The sequence below is a fragment of the Lolium rigidum genome, chromosome 1 (assembly GCF_022539505.1).
Source record: "Lolium rigidum isolate FL_2022 chromosome 1, APGP_CSIRO_Lrig_0.1, whole genome shotgun sequence".
In the NCBI taxonomy this organism is placed as follows: Eukaryota; Viridiplantae; Streptophyta; class Magnoliopsida; order Poales; family Poaceae; genus Lolium; species Lolium rigidum.
Window position 1 is genome coordinate 139776795 of NC_061508.1, and position 17855 is coordinate 139794649.

At 43.8% G+C, this 17855-nt stretch overlaps 1 protein-coding gene across 1 annotated transcript; it reads right to left on the minus strand.

The window, feature by feature from the left end:
* Window positions 1–14925: 14925 nt before the first annotated feature.
* On the minus strand, window positions 14926–16454 carry LOC124682467 (receptor-like protein kinase). The gene is made up of 2 exons (XM_047217144.1): window positions 16114–16454; window positions 14926–15972 (listed from the first exon to the last, which is right to left on the minus strand). Exons 1-2 carry the CDS (start codon window positions 16452–16454, stop codon window positions 14982–14984), a joined length of 1332 nt encoding a protein of 443 aa, XP_047073100.1. The 3' UTR covers window positions 14926–14981.
* Between the last annotated feature and the right edge of the window lie 1401 nt (window positions 16455–17855).

Genomic DNA, 17855 nt, shown 5'->3' on the forward strand with positions numbered 1-17855 from the left:
TACCCCTTTGTGACACTTGGTTAAAACATGTGTATTGCAATGATAATCCTGGTAATCCGAGCTAATTAGGACAAGGTGCGGTCACTATTAGTATACTATGCATGAGGCTTTGCAACTTGTAAGATATAATTTACATGATACATATGCTTTATTACTACCGTTGACAAAATTGTTTCATGTTTTCAAAAAAAAAGCTCTAGCACAAATATAGCAATCGATGCTTTCCTCTTTGAAGGACCATTCTTTTACTTTTATGTTGAGTCAGTTCACCTATTTCTCTCCACCTCAAGAAGCAAACACTTGTGTGAACTGTGCATTGATTCTTACATACTTGCGTATTGCATTTGTTATATTACTCTATGTTGACAATTATCCATGAGATATACATGTTACAAGTTGAAAGCAACCGCTGAAACTTAATCTTCCTTTATGTTGCTTCAATACCTTTACTATGAATTTATTGCTTTATGAGCTAACTCTTATGCAAGACTTATTGATGCTTGTCTTGAAGTACTATTCATGAAAAGTCTTTGCTTTATGATTCATTTGTTTACTCATGTCATTACCATTGTTTTGATTGCTGCATTCATTACATATGCTTACAATAGTATGATCAAGGTTATGATGGCATGTCACTCCAGAAATTATATTTGTTATCGTTTACCTGCTCGGGACGAGCAAGAACTAAGCTTGCGGATGCTAATAATTTCTTATGTTCCATGCCACATTATTGATGATACCTACATGTTTTATACACACTTTACATCGTTTTGATGCGTTTTCTGGAACTAACCTATTGACGAGATGCCGAAAGGCTAGTTGCTGTTTTCTGCTGTTTTTGGTTTCAGAAATCCTAGTAAGGAAATATTTTCGGAATCGGACGAAATCAACACCGAAGATCTTAAAATTCCCGAAAGCTTCCAGAGCACCGGAGAAAGGCCAGAGGGGAGCCAGGGGGCCCACCCCACAGGGCGGCGCGGCCCAGGGGTGCGCCCCCCTAGTGTGTGGGCACCCCGTGGCCCCTCCGACTCCGCCTCTTCGCCTATTTAGTCGTCCCTGACCTAAAACCTCGACCGAGTTCGACGAAACCAGAGAAAACCATCCAGAGCCGCCGCCATCGCGAAACTCCAATTCGGTGGACAGAAGTCTCTGTTCTGACACCCTGCCGGGACGGGGAATTGCCCCCGTAGTCATCTCCACCGCCGTCTCCACCGCCATCTTCACCGCTATCGCTGTCTCCATGATGAGGAGGGAGTAATTCACCCCCGGGGCTGAGGGCTCCGCTGTAGCTATGTGGTTCATCTCTCTCTTTATGTGATCTAGTTGAATATCATCTATGTGCTACTCTAGTGTTGTTATTAAAGTAGTTTATTCCTCCTGCACGGTGTAATGGTGACGAGTGTGTGCATCGTGTAGTACTTGGCGTGGGCTATGATTGTGATCTCTTGTAGATTATGAAGTTAACTATTGCTATGATAGTTTTGATGTGATCTATGCCTCCTTCATAGTGTGATGGTGACGAGTGTGCATGCTATGTTAGTTCTCGGTGTAATTGTGTTGATCTATCTTGCACTCTAAGGTTATTTAAACATGAATATCGAATACTGTGGAGCTTGTTAACTCCGGCATTGAGGGTTCGTGTAATCCTACACAGTTAGTGGTGTTCATCATCCAACAAGAGGGTGTAGTGTGGTTCTATTATGTGATCATTGTTGAGAGTGTCCACTAGTGAAAGCAGGATCCCTGGGCCTTGCTTCCAAGCATCGAATCTCCGTTTGTTTACTGTTTTGTTGCATGTTTACTCGCTACCATATTTTATTCAGATTGCTATTACCACTCATACTCATCCATATTACTTTCATCTCACTAGTGCACCTATTAGGTGTGTTGGGGACACAAGAGACTTCTTGCATTGTGATCGCAGGGTTGCTTGAGAGGGATATCTTTGACCTCTTCCTCCCTGAGTTCGATAAACCTTGGGTGATCCACTTAAGGAAAACTTGCTGCTGTTCTACAAACCTCTGCTCTGGAGGCCCAACACTGTCTACAAGAATAGAAGCACCCGTAGACATCAACGGGCGATTGGAAAGGCCATACTGTTCCGTTGTCAGGACTTTTGTCTTAAAAAGGAATGGTGAATTGAAAGGTGACTTGACTTGAATCACCATTGAATGGTGGGAATGACACTAATGTTCCCACTTGAGTTAGTCTAGCAAATGAGGAATCTTTACTAAATGTTTATGAACTAAACTTGGCTTTATGCAATTAAACCTAGAGCTTAGCACCCCTTATTACAATTATTAAGTACTTACATTAGTATTAGTTTGCGAGTACTTTAAAGTACTCATGGCTGTGTCCCTTGCTATTCAAATGCCAGACTATGAAGAGGAGCCACAGTATCAAGACGACGGACAACAGGACGTCTACGATAACTAGGAGCATCTTCTAACGTCAAGCGTTGCCTGTGGAATAGATAGTCCACTACTACTATGCTTCCGCTACTTGTTGTTGTTGATCATGTAGATCAACTATTTGTGTAATATTGGATCATGTGATCTATTGTTGTAAGGCGATTATGTGTTGTAATAAATGATGACTCTATGATATTCAACTGTTATGTCTCGCAAAAACAATCTTCCTAGGATTGCGATGTATGGCATAATAGGCATCTGGACTTAAAAATCCGGGTGTTGACACTAAGTCAAATAGAAGAAAGACCCACCAGAGACAGATCTCGCCGGAGACTTGCTGGAGATATTGTTAAGAGACCTCGCCGGAGACATTGAAGCAAAAAATAATGTAGTAAAGAAGCAGAGCCACGGAACATTTACAACACTGCCATTCAACATTTGCAGCACCTCCCCAACCTCGCCGGAGACTCACCGGAGCCCTCGCCGGAGTCTCGCCGGAGACATTGAAGCACAAATAATGTAGTAAAGAAGCAGAGCCACATAACATTTACAGCACCACCGTTGAACATTTGCAGCACCTTGATACGTCTCCAACGTATCGATAATTTCTTGTGTTCCATGCCACATTATTGATGTTATCTACATGTTATATGCACACTTTATGTCATATTCGTGCATTTTCTGGAACTAACCTATTAACAAGATGCCGAAGTGCCAGTTCCTGTTTTCTGCGGTTTTTGGTTTCAGAAATCCTAGTAACGAAATATTCTCGGAATCGGACGAAATCAACGCCCAGGTTCCGCCATCGCGAAGCCAAGATCTGGGGGACAGGAGTCTCTGTTCCGGCACCCTGCCGGAGTGGGGAAGTGCCCCCGGAAGGCTTCTCCATCGACACCGCTGCCATCTCCACCGCCATCTTCATCACCGCTGCTGCTCCCATGAGGAGGGAGTAGTTCTCCATCGAGGCTCGGGGCTGTACCGGTAGCTATGTGGTTCATCTCTCTCCTATGTGCTTCAATACAATAATCTCATGAGCTGCCTTACATGATTGAGATTCATATGATGATGCTTGTAATCTAGATGTCATTATGCTAGTCAAGTGAGTTTTACTTATGTGATCTCCGGAGACTCCTTGTCCCACGTGTGTAAAGGTGACGAGTGTGTGCACCGTGTGGGTCTCTTAGGCCATATTTCACGGAATACTTATTCACCGTTGAATGGCATAGTGAAGTGCTTATTTATATCTCTTTATGATTGCAATATGTTTTGTATCACAATTTATCTATGTGCTACTCTAGTGATGTGTTATTAAAGTAGTTTTATTACTCCTGCACGTGTGCAAAGGTGACAGTGTGTGCACCGTGTTAGTACTTGGTTTATGCTATGATCATGATCTCTTGTAGATTGCGAAGTTAACTATTGCTATGATAATATTGATGTGATCTATTCCTCCTACATATGCATGAAGGTGACGAGTGTGCATGCTATGCTAGTACTTGGTTTAGTCTTTCGATCTATCTTACACTAAAGGTTACTAAAATATGAGCATTATTGTGGAGCTTGTTAACTCCGGCATTGAGGGTTCGTGTAATCCTACGCAATGTGTTCATCATCCAACAAAAGTGTAGAGTATGCATTTATCTATTCCGTTATGTGATCAATGTTGAGAGTGTCCACTAGTGAAAGTGTAATCCCTAGGCCTTGTTCCTAAATATCGCTATCGCTGCTTGTTTACTTGTTTTATTGCGTTACTACTGCTACATTACTACTGCTTGTTTACTTGTCCTGGGCAAAGCACTTTTCCGGTGTCGTTGCCGTTGCTACTACTTATTCATACCACCTGTATTTCACTATCTCTTCGCCGAACTAGTGCACCTATTAGGTGTGTTGGGGACACAAGAGACTTCTTGCTTTGTGGTTGCGGGGTTGCATGAGAGGGATATCTTTGACCTCTTCCTCCCCGAGTTCGATAAACCTTGGGTATCCACTTAAGGGAAACTTGCTGCTGTTCTACAAACCTCTGCTCTTGGAGGCCCAACACCTGTCTACAAGAATAGAAGCTCCCGTAGACATCAAGCACTTTTACGGCGCCGTTGCCGGGGAGGAAAGGTAAAAAGGCACTCATACTACGGTCCCAGGTAAAGTATTTTTCTGGCGCCGTTGTGTGTGTGCTCGAAGCTATTTCCTTTAGATCCTGCAATTGCATCTTGTTGTTTCTTGTTTACACTAGTTTGGCATAATGTACAAGAGTGAGCTTCTTATTCTATTTCCCGATTTAAAACATGGATTGTTTGATGCGAAAATTAAAAAACCTATGAAATCTTATTTGCATGTCGGTAGTAATATTAGTATGAACGCTTTGAACACCATTGTTGATAATGATATAGAAAGTTCTAAGCTTGGGAAAGTCTGGTTTTCATGATCTTTATAGTCCCCCAAGCATTGAGGAGAAATTTTTCTTTGATGATACTTTGCCTCCTATTTATGATGATAATGATAGTGGTCTTTTGGTGCCACCTACTATGGAAAGTAAATTTTGTTGTGATTATACTATGCCTCCTACACTTGATGAGAATAATAATGATAGCTACTTTGTTGAATTTGCTCCCACTACAACTAATAAAATTGATTATGCTTATGTGGAGAGTAATAATTTTATGCATGAGACTCATGATAAGAATGCTTTATGTGATAGTTATATTGTTGAGTTTGCTCATGATGCTACTGAAAGTTATTATGAGAGAGGAAAATATGGTTGTAGAAATTTTCATGTTACTAAAATGCCTCTCTATGTGCTGAAATTTTTGAAGCTACACTTGTTTTATCTTCCTATGCTTGTTACTTTGCTCTTCATGAACTTGTTTATTTACAAGATTCCTATGCATAGGAAGCATGTTAGACTTAAATGTGTTTTGAATTTGCCTCTTGATGCTCTCTTTTGCTTCAAATACTATTTCTTGCGAGTGCATCATTAAAACTGCTGAGCCCATCTTAATGGCTAAAAAGAAAGAACTTCTTGGGAGATAACCCATGTGTTATTTTGCTACAGTACTTTGTTTTATATTTGTGTCTTGGAAGTTGTTTACTACTGTAGCAACCTCTCCTTATCTTAGTTTTGTGTTTTGTTGTGCCAAGTAAAGTCTTTGATAGTAAAGTAAGTACTAGATTTGGATTACTGCGCAGAAACAGATTTCTTTGCTGTCACGAATCTGGGTCTAATTCTCTGTAGGTAACTCAGAAAATTATGCCAATTTACGTGAGTGATCCTCAGATATGTACGCAACTTTCATTCAATTTGAGCATTTTCATTTGAGCAAGTCTGGTGGCCTAATAAAATCCATCTTTACGGACTGTTCTGTTTTGACAGATTCTGCCTTTTATTTCGTATTGCCTCTTTTGCTATGTTGGATGAATTTCTTTGATCCATTAATGTCCAGTAGCTTTATGCAATGTCCAGAAGTGTTAAGAATGATTGTGTCACCTCTGAACATGTTAATTTTTATTGTCCACTAACTCTCTAATGAGTTGTTTCGAGTTTGGTGTGGAGGAAGTTTTCAAGGGTCAAGAGAGGAGGATGATATACTACGATCAAGAAGAGTGAAAAGTCTAAGCTTGGGGATGCCCCGGTGGTTCATCCCTGCATATATCAAGAAGACTCAAGCGTCTAAGCTTGGGGATCCCAAGGCATCCCCTTCTTCATCGATAAATTATCAGGTTCCTTCTCTTGAAACTATATTTTTATTCGGTCACATCTTATGTGCTTTACTTGGAGCGTCTGTGTGCTTTTGTTTTTGTTTTTGTTTGAATAAATTGGATTACATCATGCTTGTGTGGGAGAGAGACACGCTCCGCTGGTTCATATGAACACATGTGTTCTTAGCTCATAATATTCATGGCGAAGTTTTCCTCTTCGTTAAATTGTTATATGGTTGGAATTGGAAAAAGATACATGTAGTAATTGCTATAATGTCTTGGGTAATGTGATACTTGGCAATTGTTGTTCTCATGTTTAAGCTCTTTCATCATATACTTTGCACCTATTAGTGAAGAATACATAGAGCATGCTAAAATTTGGTTTGCATAATTGGTCTCTCTAAAGTCTAGATAATTTCTAGTATTGAGTTTTGAACAACAAGGAAGACGGTGTAGAGTCTTATAATGTTTTCAATATGTCTTTTATGTGAGTTTTGCTGCACCAGTTCATCCTTGTGTTTGTTTCAAATAACCTTGCTAGCCTAAACCTTGTATCGAGAGGGAATACTTCTCATGCATCCAAAATACTTGAGCCAACCACTATGCCATTTGTGTCCACCATATCTACCTATACTACATGGTATTTTCCCGCCATTCCAAAGTAAATTGCTTGAGTGCTACCTTTAAAATTCCATCATTCACCTTTGCAATATATAGCTCATGGGACAAATAGCTTAAAAACTATTGTGGTATTGAATATGTAATTATGCACTTTATCTCTTATTAAGTTGCTTGTTGTGCGATAACCATGTTTTGCGGGAACGCCATCAACTCATTGTTGAATTTCATGTGAGTTGCTATGCATGTTCGTCTTGTCTGAAGTAAGGGCGATCTACACTGAGTTGAATGGTTTGAGCATGCATATTGTGAGAGAAGAACATTGGGCCGCTAACTAAAGCCATGATCCATGGTGGAAGTTTCAGTTTTGGACAAACATCCTCAAATCTCTAATGAGAAAAGAATTAATTGTTGTCAAATGCTTAAAGCATTAAAAGAGGAGTCCATTATCTGTTGTCTATGTTGTCCCGGTATGGATGTCTAAGTTGAGAATAATCAAAAGCGAGAAATCCAAATGCGAGCTTTCTCCTTAGACCTTTGTACAAAGCGACATAGAGGTACCCTTTGTGAAACTTGGTTAAAGCATATGTATTGCGGTGATAATCCGGGTAGTCCAAGCTAATTAGGACAAGGTGCGGGCACTATTGGTACACTATGCATGAGGCTTGCAACTTATAAGATATAATTTACATGATGCATATGCTTTATTACTACCGTTGACAAAATTGTTTCATGTTTTCAAAATCAAAGCTCTAGCACAAATATAGCAATCGATGCTTTTCCTCTATGGAGGACCATTCTTTTACTTTCATTGTTGAGTCAGTTCACCTATTTCTCTCCATCTCAAGAAGCAAACACTTGTGTGAACTGTGCATTGATTCTTACATATTTGCATATTGCATTTGTTATATTGCTTTGCATTGACAATTATCCATGAGATATACATGTTATAAGTTGAAAGCAACCGCTGAAACTTCATCTTCCTTTGTGTTGCTTCAATACCTTTACTTTGAATTATTACTTTATGAGTTAACTCTTATGCAAGACTTATTGATGCTTGTCTTGAAGTGCTATTCATGAAAAGTCTTTGCTTTATGATTCGAGTTGTTTACCCATGTCATATACATTGTTTTGATCGCTGCATTCACTACATATGCTTTACAAATAGTATGATCAAGTTTATGATGGCATGTCACTCCGGAAATTATCTTTGTTATCGTTTTACCTGCTCGGGACGAGCAGTAACTAAGCTTAGGGATGCCGATACGTCTCCAACGTATCGATAATTTCTTGTGTTCCATGCCACATTATTGATGTTATCTACATGTTATATGCACACTTTATGTCATATTCGTGCATTTTCTGGAACTAACCTATTAACAAGATGCCGAAGTGCCGGTTCTCGTTTTCTCGCTGTTTTTGGTTTCGTAAATCCTAGTAACGAAATATTCTCGGAATCGGACGAAATCAACGCCCGGGTTCCTATTTTACCCGGAAGCATCCGAACACACGAGAACCGCCGGAGAAGGGGGCAGGGGCCACCACACCACACCCCGGCGCGGCCAAGGGGGCGCCCCCTAGGGTGTGGGCCCCCGAAGCCCTCCTGCGCCGCCTCTCCGCCTATATAAAGCCCCCGACCTAAAAACCTCGGGGCGTTCGACGAAACCACGAAACCTTCTAGAGCCGCCGCCATCGCGAAGCCAAGATCCGGGGGACAGGAGTCTCTGTTCCGGCACCCTGCCGGAGCGGGGAAGTGCCCCGGAAGGCTTCTCCATCGACACCGCTGCCATCTCCACCGCCATCTTCATCACCGCTGCTGCTCCCATGAGGAGGGAGTAGTTCTCCATCGAGGCTCGGGGCTGTACCGGTAGCTATGTGGTTCATCTCTCTCCTATGTGCTTCAATACAATAATCTCATGAGCTGCCTTACATGATTGAGATTCATATGATGATGCTTGTAATCTAGATGTCATTATGCTAGTCAAGTGAGTTTTACTTATGTGATCTCCGGAGACTCCTTGTCCCACGTGTGTAAAGGTGACAGGTGTGTGCACCGTGTGGGTCTCTTAGGCCATATTTCACGGAATACTTATTCAACTGTTGAATGGCATAGTGAAGTGCTTATTTATATCTCTTTATGATTGCAATATGTTTTGTATCACAATTTATCTATGTGCTACTCTAGTGATGTGTTATTAAAGTAGTTTTATTACTCCTGCACGTGTGCAAAGGTGACAGTGTGTGCACCGTGTTAGTACTTGGTTTATGCTATGATCATGATCTCTTGTAGATTGCGAAGTTAACTATTGCTATGATAATATTGATGTGATCTATTCCTCCTACATATGCATGAAGGTGACAGTGTGCATGCTATGCTAGTACTTGGTTTAGTCTTTCGATCTATCTTACACTAAAGGTTACTAAAATATGAGCATTATTGTGGAGCTTGTTAACTCCGGCATTGAGGGTTCGTGTAATCCTACGCAATGTGTTCATCATCCAACAAAAGTGTAGAGTATGCATTTATCTATTCTGTTATGTGATCAATGTTGAGAGTGTCCACTAGTGAAAGTGTAATCCCTAGGCCTTGTTCCTAAATATCGCTATCGCTGCTTGTTTACTTGTTTTACTTGCGTTACTACTGCTACATTACTACCGCTTGTTTACTCGTCCCGGGCAAAGCACTTTTCCGGTGTCGTTGCCGTTGCTACTACTTATTCATACCACTCGTATTTCACTATCTCTTCGCCGAACTAGTGCACCTATTAGGTGTGTTGGGGACACAAGAGACTTCTTGCTTTGTGGTTGCAGGGTTGCATGAGAGGGATATCTTTGACCTCTTCCTCCCTGAGTTCGATAAACCTTGGGTATCCACTTAAGGGAAACTTGCTGCTGTTCTACAAACCTATGCTCTTGGAGGCCCAACACTGTCTACAAGAATAGAAGCTCCCGTAGACATCACACCTCCCCCGACCTTGCCGAAGACCTCGCCCAGAAACGAAATTGTCTTGCTGCAATGCAGCCCAAATTTCATAGTAATGAAGCTAATAAAGTGTAGTAATGCAGCCCAAAATAAAACTTAGGAAGCACAGTCACAAAAAAAGATGCAATTGTCTAACAAATGAAGTAATGCAGCCCAAATTTAACAGTAATGAAGCTAAAAATACCTAGCAATGCAGCCAAAAAATAAACTAAGGAAGCATAGTCATGGCTCCGGCGAGACGCTCATAGTAAAATTGGGATTTCAGCACCGCCGATGCCCTTTGCAGCTTCGCCGCCGCCGGTTGCAGCTCCGGCCACAGGCGCCTGCAACAGGGAAACCTCGAACGGGATGGAGGCGGCGGAAGGAGCCGGCGCCGCGCGAGATGGTGGCCTACTGACTGATGCTGCTGTTGCGGAGGAAGGAGGCGGCGGCACGCTCCCTCGAGGCCGGCAGCCTAAAGCAAAGCACGGAAGGCCGAGCCGTCGTGGATGGGCGAGACCTGCGCGGCGGCCGACGAGGTGGTACTTCTCGAGGAGGTGGAAGACGAGGTAGAAGAGGAGGTGTGATACGTCTCCGACGTATCGATAATTTCTTATGTTCTATGCCATATTATTGATGATACCTACATGTTTTATGCACACTTTATGTCATATTCGTGCATTTTCTGGAACTAACCTATTAATAAGATGCCGAAGTGCCGCTTGTCATGTTTCTCGCTGTTTTTGGTTTCAGAAATCCTAGTAACGAAATATTCTCGGAATTGGACGAAATCAAGTCCCAGGGTCCTATTTTGCCACGAACCTTCCAGAAGACAGAAAAGGATACGAAGTGGGGCCACGAGGGGCTGCCACCATAGGGCGGCGCGGCCCAGCCCTTGGCCGCGCCGACCTGTGGTGTGGGGCTCCCGTGTGGCCCCCCACGTCGCCCTTCCGCCTACTTAAAGCCTTCGTCGCGAAACCCCTGATGCGAAAAACCACGATACGGAAAACCTTACTGAGACGCCGCCGCCGCCGATCCCATCTCGGGGGATTCTGGAGATCTCCTCCGGCACCCTGCCGGAGAGGGGATTCATCTCCCGGAGGACTCTACACCGCCATGGTCGCCTCCGGAGTGATGAGTGAGTAGTTCACCCCTGGACTATGGATCCATAGCGAGTAGCTAGATGGTTGTCTTCTCCTCATTGTGCTTCATTGTTGGATCTTGTGAGCTGCCTAACATGATCAAGATCATCTATCCGTAATACTCTATGTTGTGTTTGTCGGGATCCGATGGATAGAGAATACCATGTTATGTTAATTATCAAGTTATTACATATGTGTTGTTTATGATCTTGCATGCTCTCCGTTACTAGTAGAGGCTCTGGCCAAGTTTTTGCTTTTAACTCCAAGAGGGAGTATTTATGCTCGATAGTGGGTTCATGCCTCGCATTGACACCGGGACGAGTGACGAAAGTTCTAAGGTTGTGTTGTGTTGTTGCCACTAGGGATAAAACATTGGCGCTATGTCCGAGGATGTAGTTGTTGATTACATTACGCACCATACTTAATGCAATTGTCTGTTGCTTTGCAACTTAATATTGGAAGGGGTTCGGATGATAACATGAAGGTGGACTTTTTAGGCATAGATGCAGTTGGATGGCGGTCTATGTACTTTGTCGTAATGCCCAATTAAATCTCACTGTACTTATCATGACATGTATGTGCATTGTTGTGCCCTCTCTATTTGTCAATTGCCCGACTGTAATTTGTTCACCCAACATGCTTTTATCTTATGGGAGAGACACCTCTAGTGAACTGTGGACCCCGGTCCATTCTTTAATACTTGAAATACAAATCTGTCGCAATACTTGTTTTACTGTTTTCTCTGCAAACAATCATCTTCCACACAATACGGTTAATCCTTTGTTACAGCAAGCCGGTGAGATTGACAACCTCATTGTTTCGTTGGGGCAAAGTACTTTGGTTGTGTTGTGCAGGTTCCACGTTGGCACCGGAATCCCTGGTGTTGCGCCGCACTACATCCCGCCGCCATCAACCTTCAACGTGCTTCTTGGCTCCTACTGGTTCGATAAACCTTGGTTTCTTACTGAGGGAAACTTGCTGCTGTACGCATCACACCTTCCACTTGGGGTTCCCAACGGGCGTGTGCTTTACGCGTCATCAAGGTGGTCGGGCGGCGGCCGGCGAGGTCGGTGGAGCACTGGTCGACGAGGTGCAGGTCAGCGGCGGCGCCTGTTTCTAGGACGGCACAGTGGAGGTCGGCGGCGGCCCAGGCACAGAGCAGTGCGGTTGAGGACGGAGGCGGTGACCCCGGGCACAGTGGGTCCCCCCGGCGGCGCATGGCTCCAAGCTGAGCTCAATGGAGACGGCGGCGGCGCAGTGGTGGGGAACCGAGGCTCGCGCTGGTATTTTTTGATCTGGAGGGATAACTTCCTTTGACTAGCAGGCTTCCGTGGATGAGAACGTGCGCGGGACCCACTGTTGCATGTGTGTCAGCGCTGGCCCGCACGATGAAAACCATCCAACGGTGATGCGCCCGGAGGCTGGCAACGCGCGTGCCTCCGAAGGATAACAATCATTTTCCTTTCGGTAAGCCCGGGTATCCACAGATGGTGGTGGAGCCTATGATCTAACCTTAGTTGCTGGAGAATGAAGATGGAGGAGTTTGGGAACCAGTAGGTTGAATCTGTGCCGACATAGATGGTAATAGTAGGTCGGATCCTTGACGCGCAAGGCAATATAATGTAATGTAGTTTAGACTTAGCCATATCTGGGTGGATCTCAACCCTAGATCAGTGCGCCTTTATAATCTGGATCCTTGGAGCCCTTGGGACATAACACAACTGATTGCAATCTCGCACTAATTGCCCAATAATTCCAGAAAATGACCAGCAGGGCCTTGCCACCATCTTGAGGTTTCTGAAACTGGGTAACTCGTCTGTCCTCGTCTCGATAACTCCTCGCTCCATGGCCTACCCTCTCTATCCCCTCCTTGAGGTACCCCTCGCAGGAGTACCGTCGAATACGAAACGACAATTGGTGCCCACCGTGGGGCCAGTGGCATCGGGGGTCCAGATCTGGCGGGATACGCCTTCACATGGATCGACTACACTGTCTCCATCAGACGCGTGCTCTATGACGGCAACTACCCGATCGTCCACAATGACAAGTGCTAGGTTCTGGCTAAGGAGAACGCTGTCAACTATTCCATCATCCCGTCGATGGAATCCGAATCTTCATTCGCGAGACTAGCGATTTCGCTGGATATGCCATAGAAAGCTCCGCACGGACCGCCATTGAGCTGGATACATCATCGAGAGATCGATCTAAGCAGGAACCGCCCTAGATCTGGAAAACTCAAGGCCCAACCAAACCGCCCATGTGTTGGATACGTCGGTCGAAGACCAATGCAGATCTACTTGGGTCTCCTAGGTGTTGGAGAAGGAAAGGTGTCACTTCGTCCACTTTATTGGCCGGATCTACGTCTAGATCTGCCCACGGCAGGGACGCCGGAAACGACGAGTCCATACAATGCTCTCGATGCAGAAATTTTACCCACGAACTTGGAGGAGTACAAGGCAGCCATGAAGGAGTACGATGACAAGCTCACTATAGTTGATAAACTACCGGCCGCCCAATACGTCTTCACGATGATGACGGAGCTGGTAGGAGATGGTAACACCGCCAATCATAGTAATCTGGAGGCTAAACCCGCAGCAGCGGAGGAAGACGCCGACATGGCTGACGCTAGTCGGAACCCGCCCCCACCACTACAGGACGTGTTTCCGCCTGGAGCTTCAAGAACTCCACAAATACTCAAAGACGATCCTAACAGATACATAGAACTGTTGGTCACACCCATCAAACTAGATCGCGTCAAAGAGATAACCAAACTCGATGGGATGCGCAAGTAACTCCTAAGGGAGGCCAAAAACATCGACGAAGCCAGCAGAAAACTCTGAAATTGCAAGACAATGCCCTGAAGTACGAGGAGGGTGCTACCTGCGCATTCAAAAAGGCTGAAGAGCTCCAAAAGCAGCTCCAAACGGAATTTAAGCGGATGCAGGAAGAAAATAAGAAGACGAGGCACAACGACAACGTCGCTCCTCGCACTCCTCGCAACATCAACTTCGACAATGCCGCAACAACGCCGCAACCACACCCCTGGCGAAGCTCGAAGTGTACCACCCATGATATGTGGACAAGGGAGGAAGGGAGGTGATGGCGACGCCGAAGGAAAATATGAAGGTGGCCAAAGAATCCTGGATGAGCATCAATACCCAGTCGCAATACACAAGGTCAAGAAACGCCTTGCCAAAGCAATGGAGAAGCAGGTCTCGGAGCTGCTTTACAACTGCTCTTTCCTCATCATTCGGCCCATGGCCCACTGAGTTACGACAAATATTATTTAGCCTCTCACGGAGCTTCCTTACTTTGCGTGCTAAGCAGCCAAATTCTTTTGAACCCCAGACATTAAGCTTATCTTGAACGGTTTTGAGTGCCATCACGCCCGTTCTTCCCGCCTCCGACCGGTCAGCTTCAAGTTGGTGCAGCGGCGCAGGTGCAATCGTTGTCGTTGCAGGTTCAGAATGCAGCCCCGAAGCACAAGAAGAAAACCGTGCCGCCTCCAGCTGCCTAGGGGGTGGCTGCACATGGCGTTGGGGTTCAGGGCTTCGGAATGCTCCTATTGAGGCAAGGGCAATATACTCCTCAGTTTCAGCAGCTTCCTGTTAAGTCACCGGCTTTACAGAATGTGTATGTCCCACCGCATCAGCCACCGGTGCCTTCTTTACCTTTACAGCAGCAGGGTCAGTCTTCGGTGCCATCTGCGGGTGCTATTTTGGAGGGGGGGGGGGGTCACCAAAGTAGCAGGGAAACTAAGAAAGGAGTATGGTGCTGATAATTCGCATGTGGTGAAAGATTGCAAGGTGAAGCATTACTGTTACATTTGCGATAAGAAGGCTGGCCCCACAGCTTGTTGCCATGTTCTTAAGGTGTCGAGACCGTCTGTCTTTGTTTCTAGGTCTGGCCTTTTCCGGAAGCTCTAGTTGGAATGTACCATAAGCTCCAGTTTGAATACTTCTACTCACTGGGAGCAATTAAAATTCAGTTTGCACCCATATGATGGCCGTATACTTAATTGGTCATCTTTGAGATGTATGCACTATCTTTGCAAACATTCAGTTGCGTTAAACAAAAAAAGGTGACAAAAAAACCCATGTCTCACACATTTCCGACTTCCAAAATAAGACCAAACTTCTTCATTGACTTCAACAATCATGGAATGGGCCCAGTAAGATAATTGTTTTGGAGCATAAGTCGTTCCAAACTTGGGCAGTCCGCAACATCGGATGGGATGCTACCAGTGAGAAGATTAAAACCCAGGTGCAACACTTTCAGTCTTTTACCTGAACAAATGTATGGTGGTATTCCACCTGTAAAACTGTTGTTGCTGAAATCAATGTGGAGTAAACGGCTATTCACACCCAAATCCGCTGGTATGACTCCAGATAAGAAATTACTGAACAGAAAAAGTTTCTGCAATTTTCTCAGATTAGCCAGCTCTTTAGGAACACTACCGACCAGCATGTTTGTATCCAACTCTAGCCACAGCAGCGACCGACAGTTACCAATCTCAGGAGGAATCGCGCCAGACAAAGAGTTCTGTGAAAGCAAGAGATAGGTGAGGTTGCTCAGTAAGCCGAGAGAAGCTGGAATGTGGCCGGAGAAACTATTGTTGACAAGTGCAAATTCAGTCAAGCTACTACAATTCTCTAGCCATGATGGAATTTCGCCCCTTAGCTGATTATTAAACGACAATATGAATATCTCCAACTTACAGTTCTCAAAATGAAAATCAATCTCTCCAGTTAAGCTATTTCCAGTGGCATCTAGAACCTTCAGTCCACTAGCAAGGCTCAAGGATTTTGGAAGACTCCCGCTCAACTGATTATCTAGTAGATAGAGCTCCTCCAACTTGGTGCAGTTTCCAATTGAATCTGGCAGAACTCCAGATAATCCATTTTCATGCAACCATAAGCTTCTAAGACTTGTCATTTGACCAACTGACGAAGGGATATGACCGCTGAGATTATTCTGATGGAGGTACACGTCCTGCAGAAACTGATTCTTGAACAACCATTCAGGTATTTCCCCATCGAGGGAGTTACTGTACAAGGCGAGCCATGACAGTTTCTTTAGGTTGCCGAGGGATTCTGGTATTTCGCCAGAAAGAGAGTTGTCAGAAAGATCCAATTGATCAAGCATGCTACAATTGCCCAATTCGGGAGGGATTTCCCCATCGAGGGAGTTACTGTACAATGCGAGCGCTGACAGTTTCTTTAGGTTTCCAAGGGATTCTGGTATTTCACCAGAAAGGGAGTTCTCGGAAAGATCCAATTTATAAAGCATGCTACAATTGCCCAATTCTGGAGGGATTGCACCTGATATGCTGTTATTTAGCAAAGTGAGGACTACTAGGTACTTTAATAGTCCTATTTCAGGTCCCAGTGAACCAGAAACTCCAGAAGATGATAGGTCAAGAGAGAACACATTAGTATTTCTATCACATAGAACTCCACGCCATTCACATGGAGTTCTATCAGAAGCATTCCAGCTAGAGCTTATGGAACTCGGCAATATGAGATTTTTGGACAGAGCAAGAAGAGCTAGAGCGTCTGAATTTAAACTCCAGGACGATGATACCAAAGTGAACAAGAGCAAAAACCAATGCCACAGAACCAGACCCATTTGGTTCCTGCAAAAAGTTTGTACGGAAGTTAGCAGAAGTGATACCAAGAATTGTCTCACAAATACGTATCACGCCATGGGCATCACACAATCCCTAGTCAAGAGTACATCATATAATATCGCAAATACATGATGTAGTCCATTCTAATGAGGGTTATTTTCTTCATTAAAAAAATCCTAGTCAGAGCTGTTTTTAACGGTTTCTGACTCTTGTCTTTTGAGTCTATAAGCATGTTTTAGTGGTTGTGCAAAAGTATAATCCCACGAGATGCTGATGGATACTGCAATAAAAATATGGTAATTTTTTACTGTAGAAATAAGACTAGAGGAGGGTGTGAAAACTGAAAGGTCCTTTTCTTTTACTTTAATCATTTTTTTACTGTAAAAAGGTCGTATTTGGTCTAACTCTAAGTGGCAGAGGCAAAAGGGAAAATGTACAACTCTCATTTTGGTGGTCCCGGTTATAACGACACAAATTAATCAGCCCTATTCTAGTTGTGTAGTACATTCTGAATGGTAAGCACTAGAATTGGATAACAGAGTGGTGTTTTGGAACATGGGAGCATATGCTCCCTCTATTTTGAAATTCATGTTACACACATTTTGAATTTCAAAAAAATTGAAACGAAAAATTCACACGTACATCTTTACGTGCTACACACTCACAAAATTGTTTCATAAAAAATGAACTTGTCATGTGACGTGTGCAAAAAAGACAAAACTCAGTGCTAAAAATAATGCTTTTTACAAGATAAATTTTCTCTTTTTTACATAGACCATAAAAAATATTGATTTTTCGTGAAACTTGGCGAATGCACATATATTATAGAGATGTACATGTAGAATTTTGTGTCAAAATTTTTCGATAACTCGAAATATAATTTTTTGGTATAGGGAGCATACGCACCCGGGAGCCGAATTGAATTTCCCTAACTACTTCAACAAACGTGGTATTTGTAGTATAGGAAGCACATGCGCAGAACATTCTGCAAAATTTCAAGGATAAATTTAGAGAACATGTAAAGTCAGAGGACTAGACACCACCAATTAGAAAACTAATTCATTAGTTTAGGCACGCTAGATCGAGAAGCGAAACTCAGGACGCCAAAACCAGGTGCAGGGCCCATTTCAGAAAGCGCCCATAGGTCTACTGCTCATCCACAGCGCATTTATTCCAGCGAAATCGCCCATGGCTCGTCCCAAAAGAAGAAAAAACCGTCGCGAAGAGCCAAAGAGGGAATGGATATTTCGTGTTTTTTTTTTTTTGCGGGGAAAAAGGGGCAGCTTTTCGCAGGCAAACAAAATCAGCATTGAGTCATTGAGCACCGAGTAACTAACTAGTGAAACCAAAGAGAGAGAGAGAGCACGGACGCTCTAATTCGACATCCTTCATGGCATTTC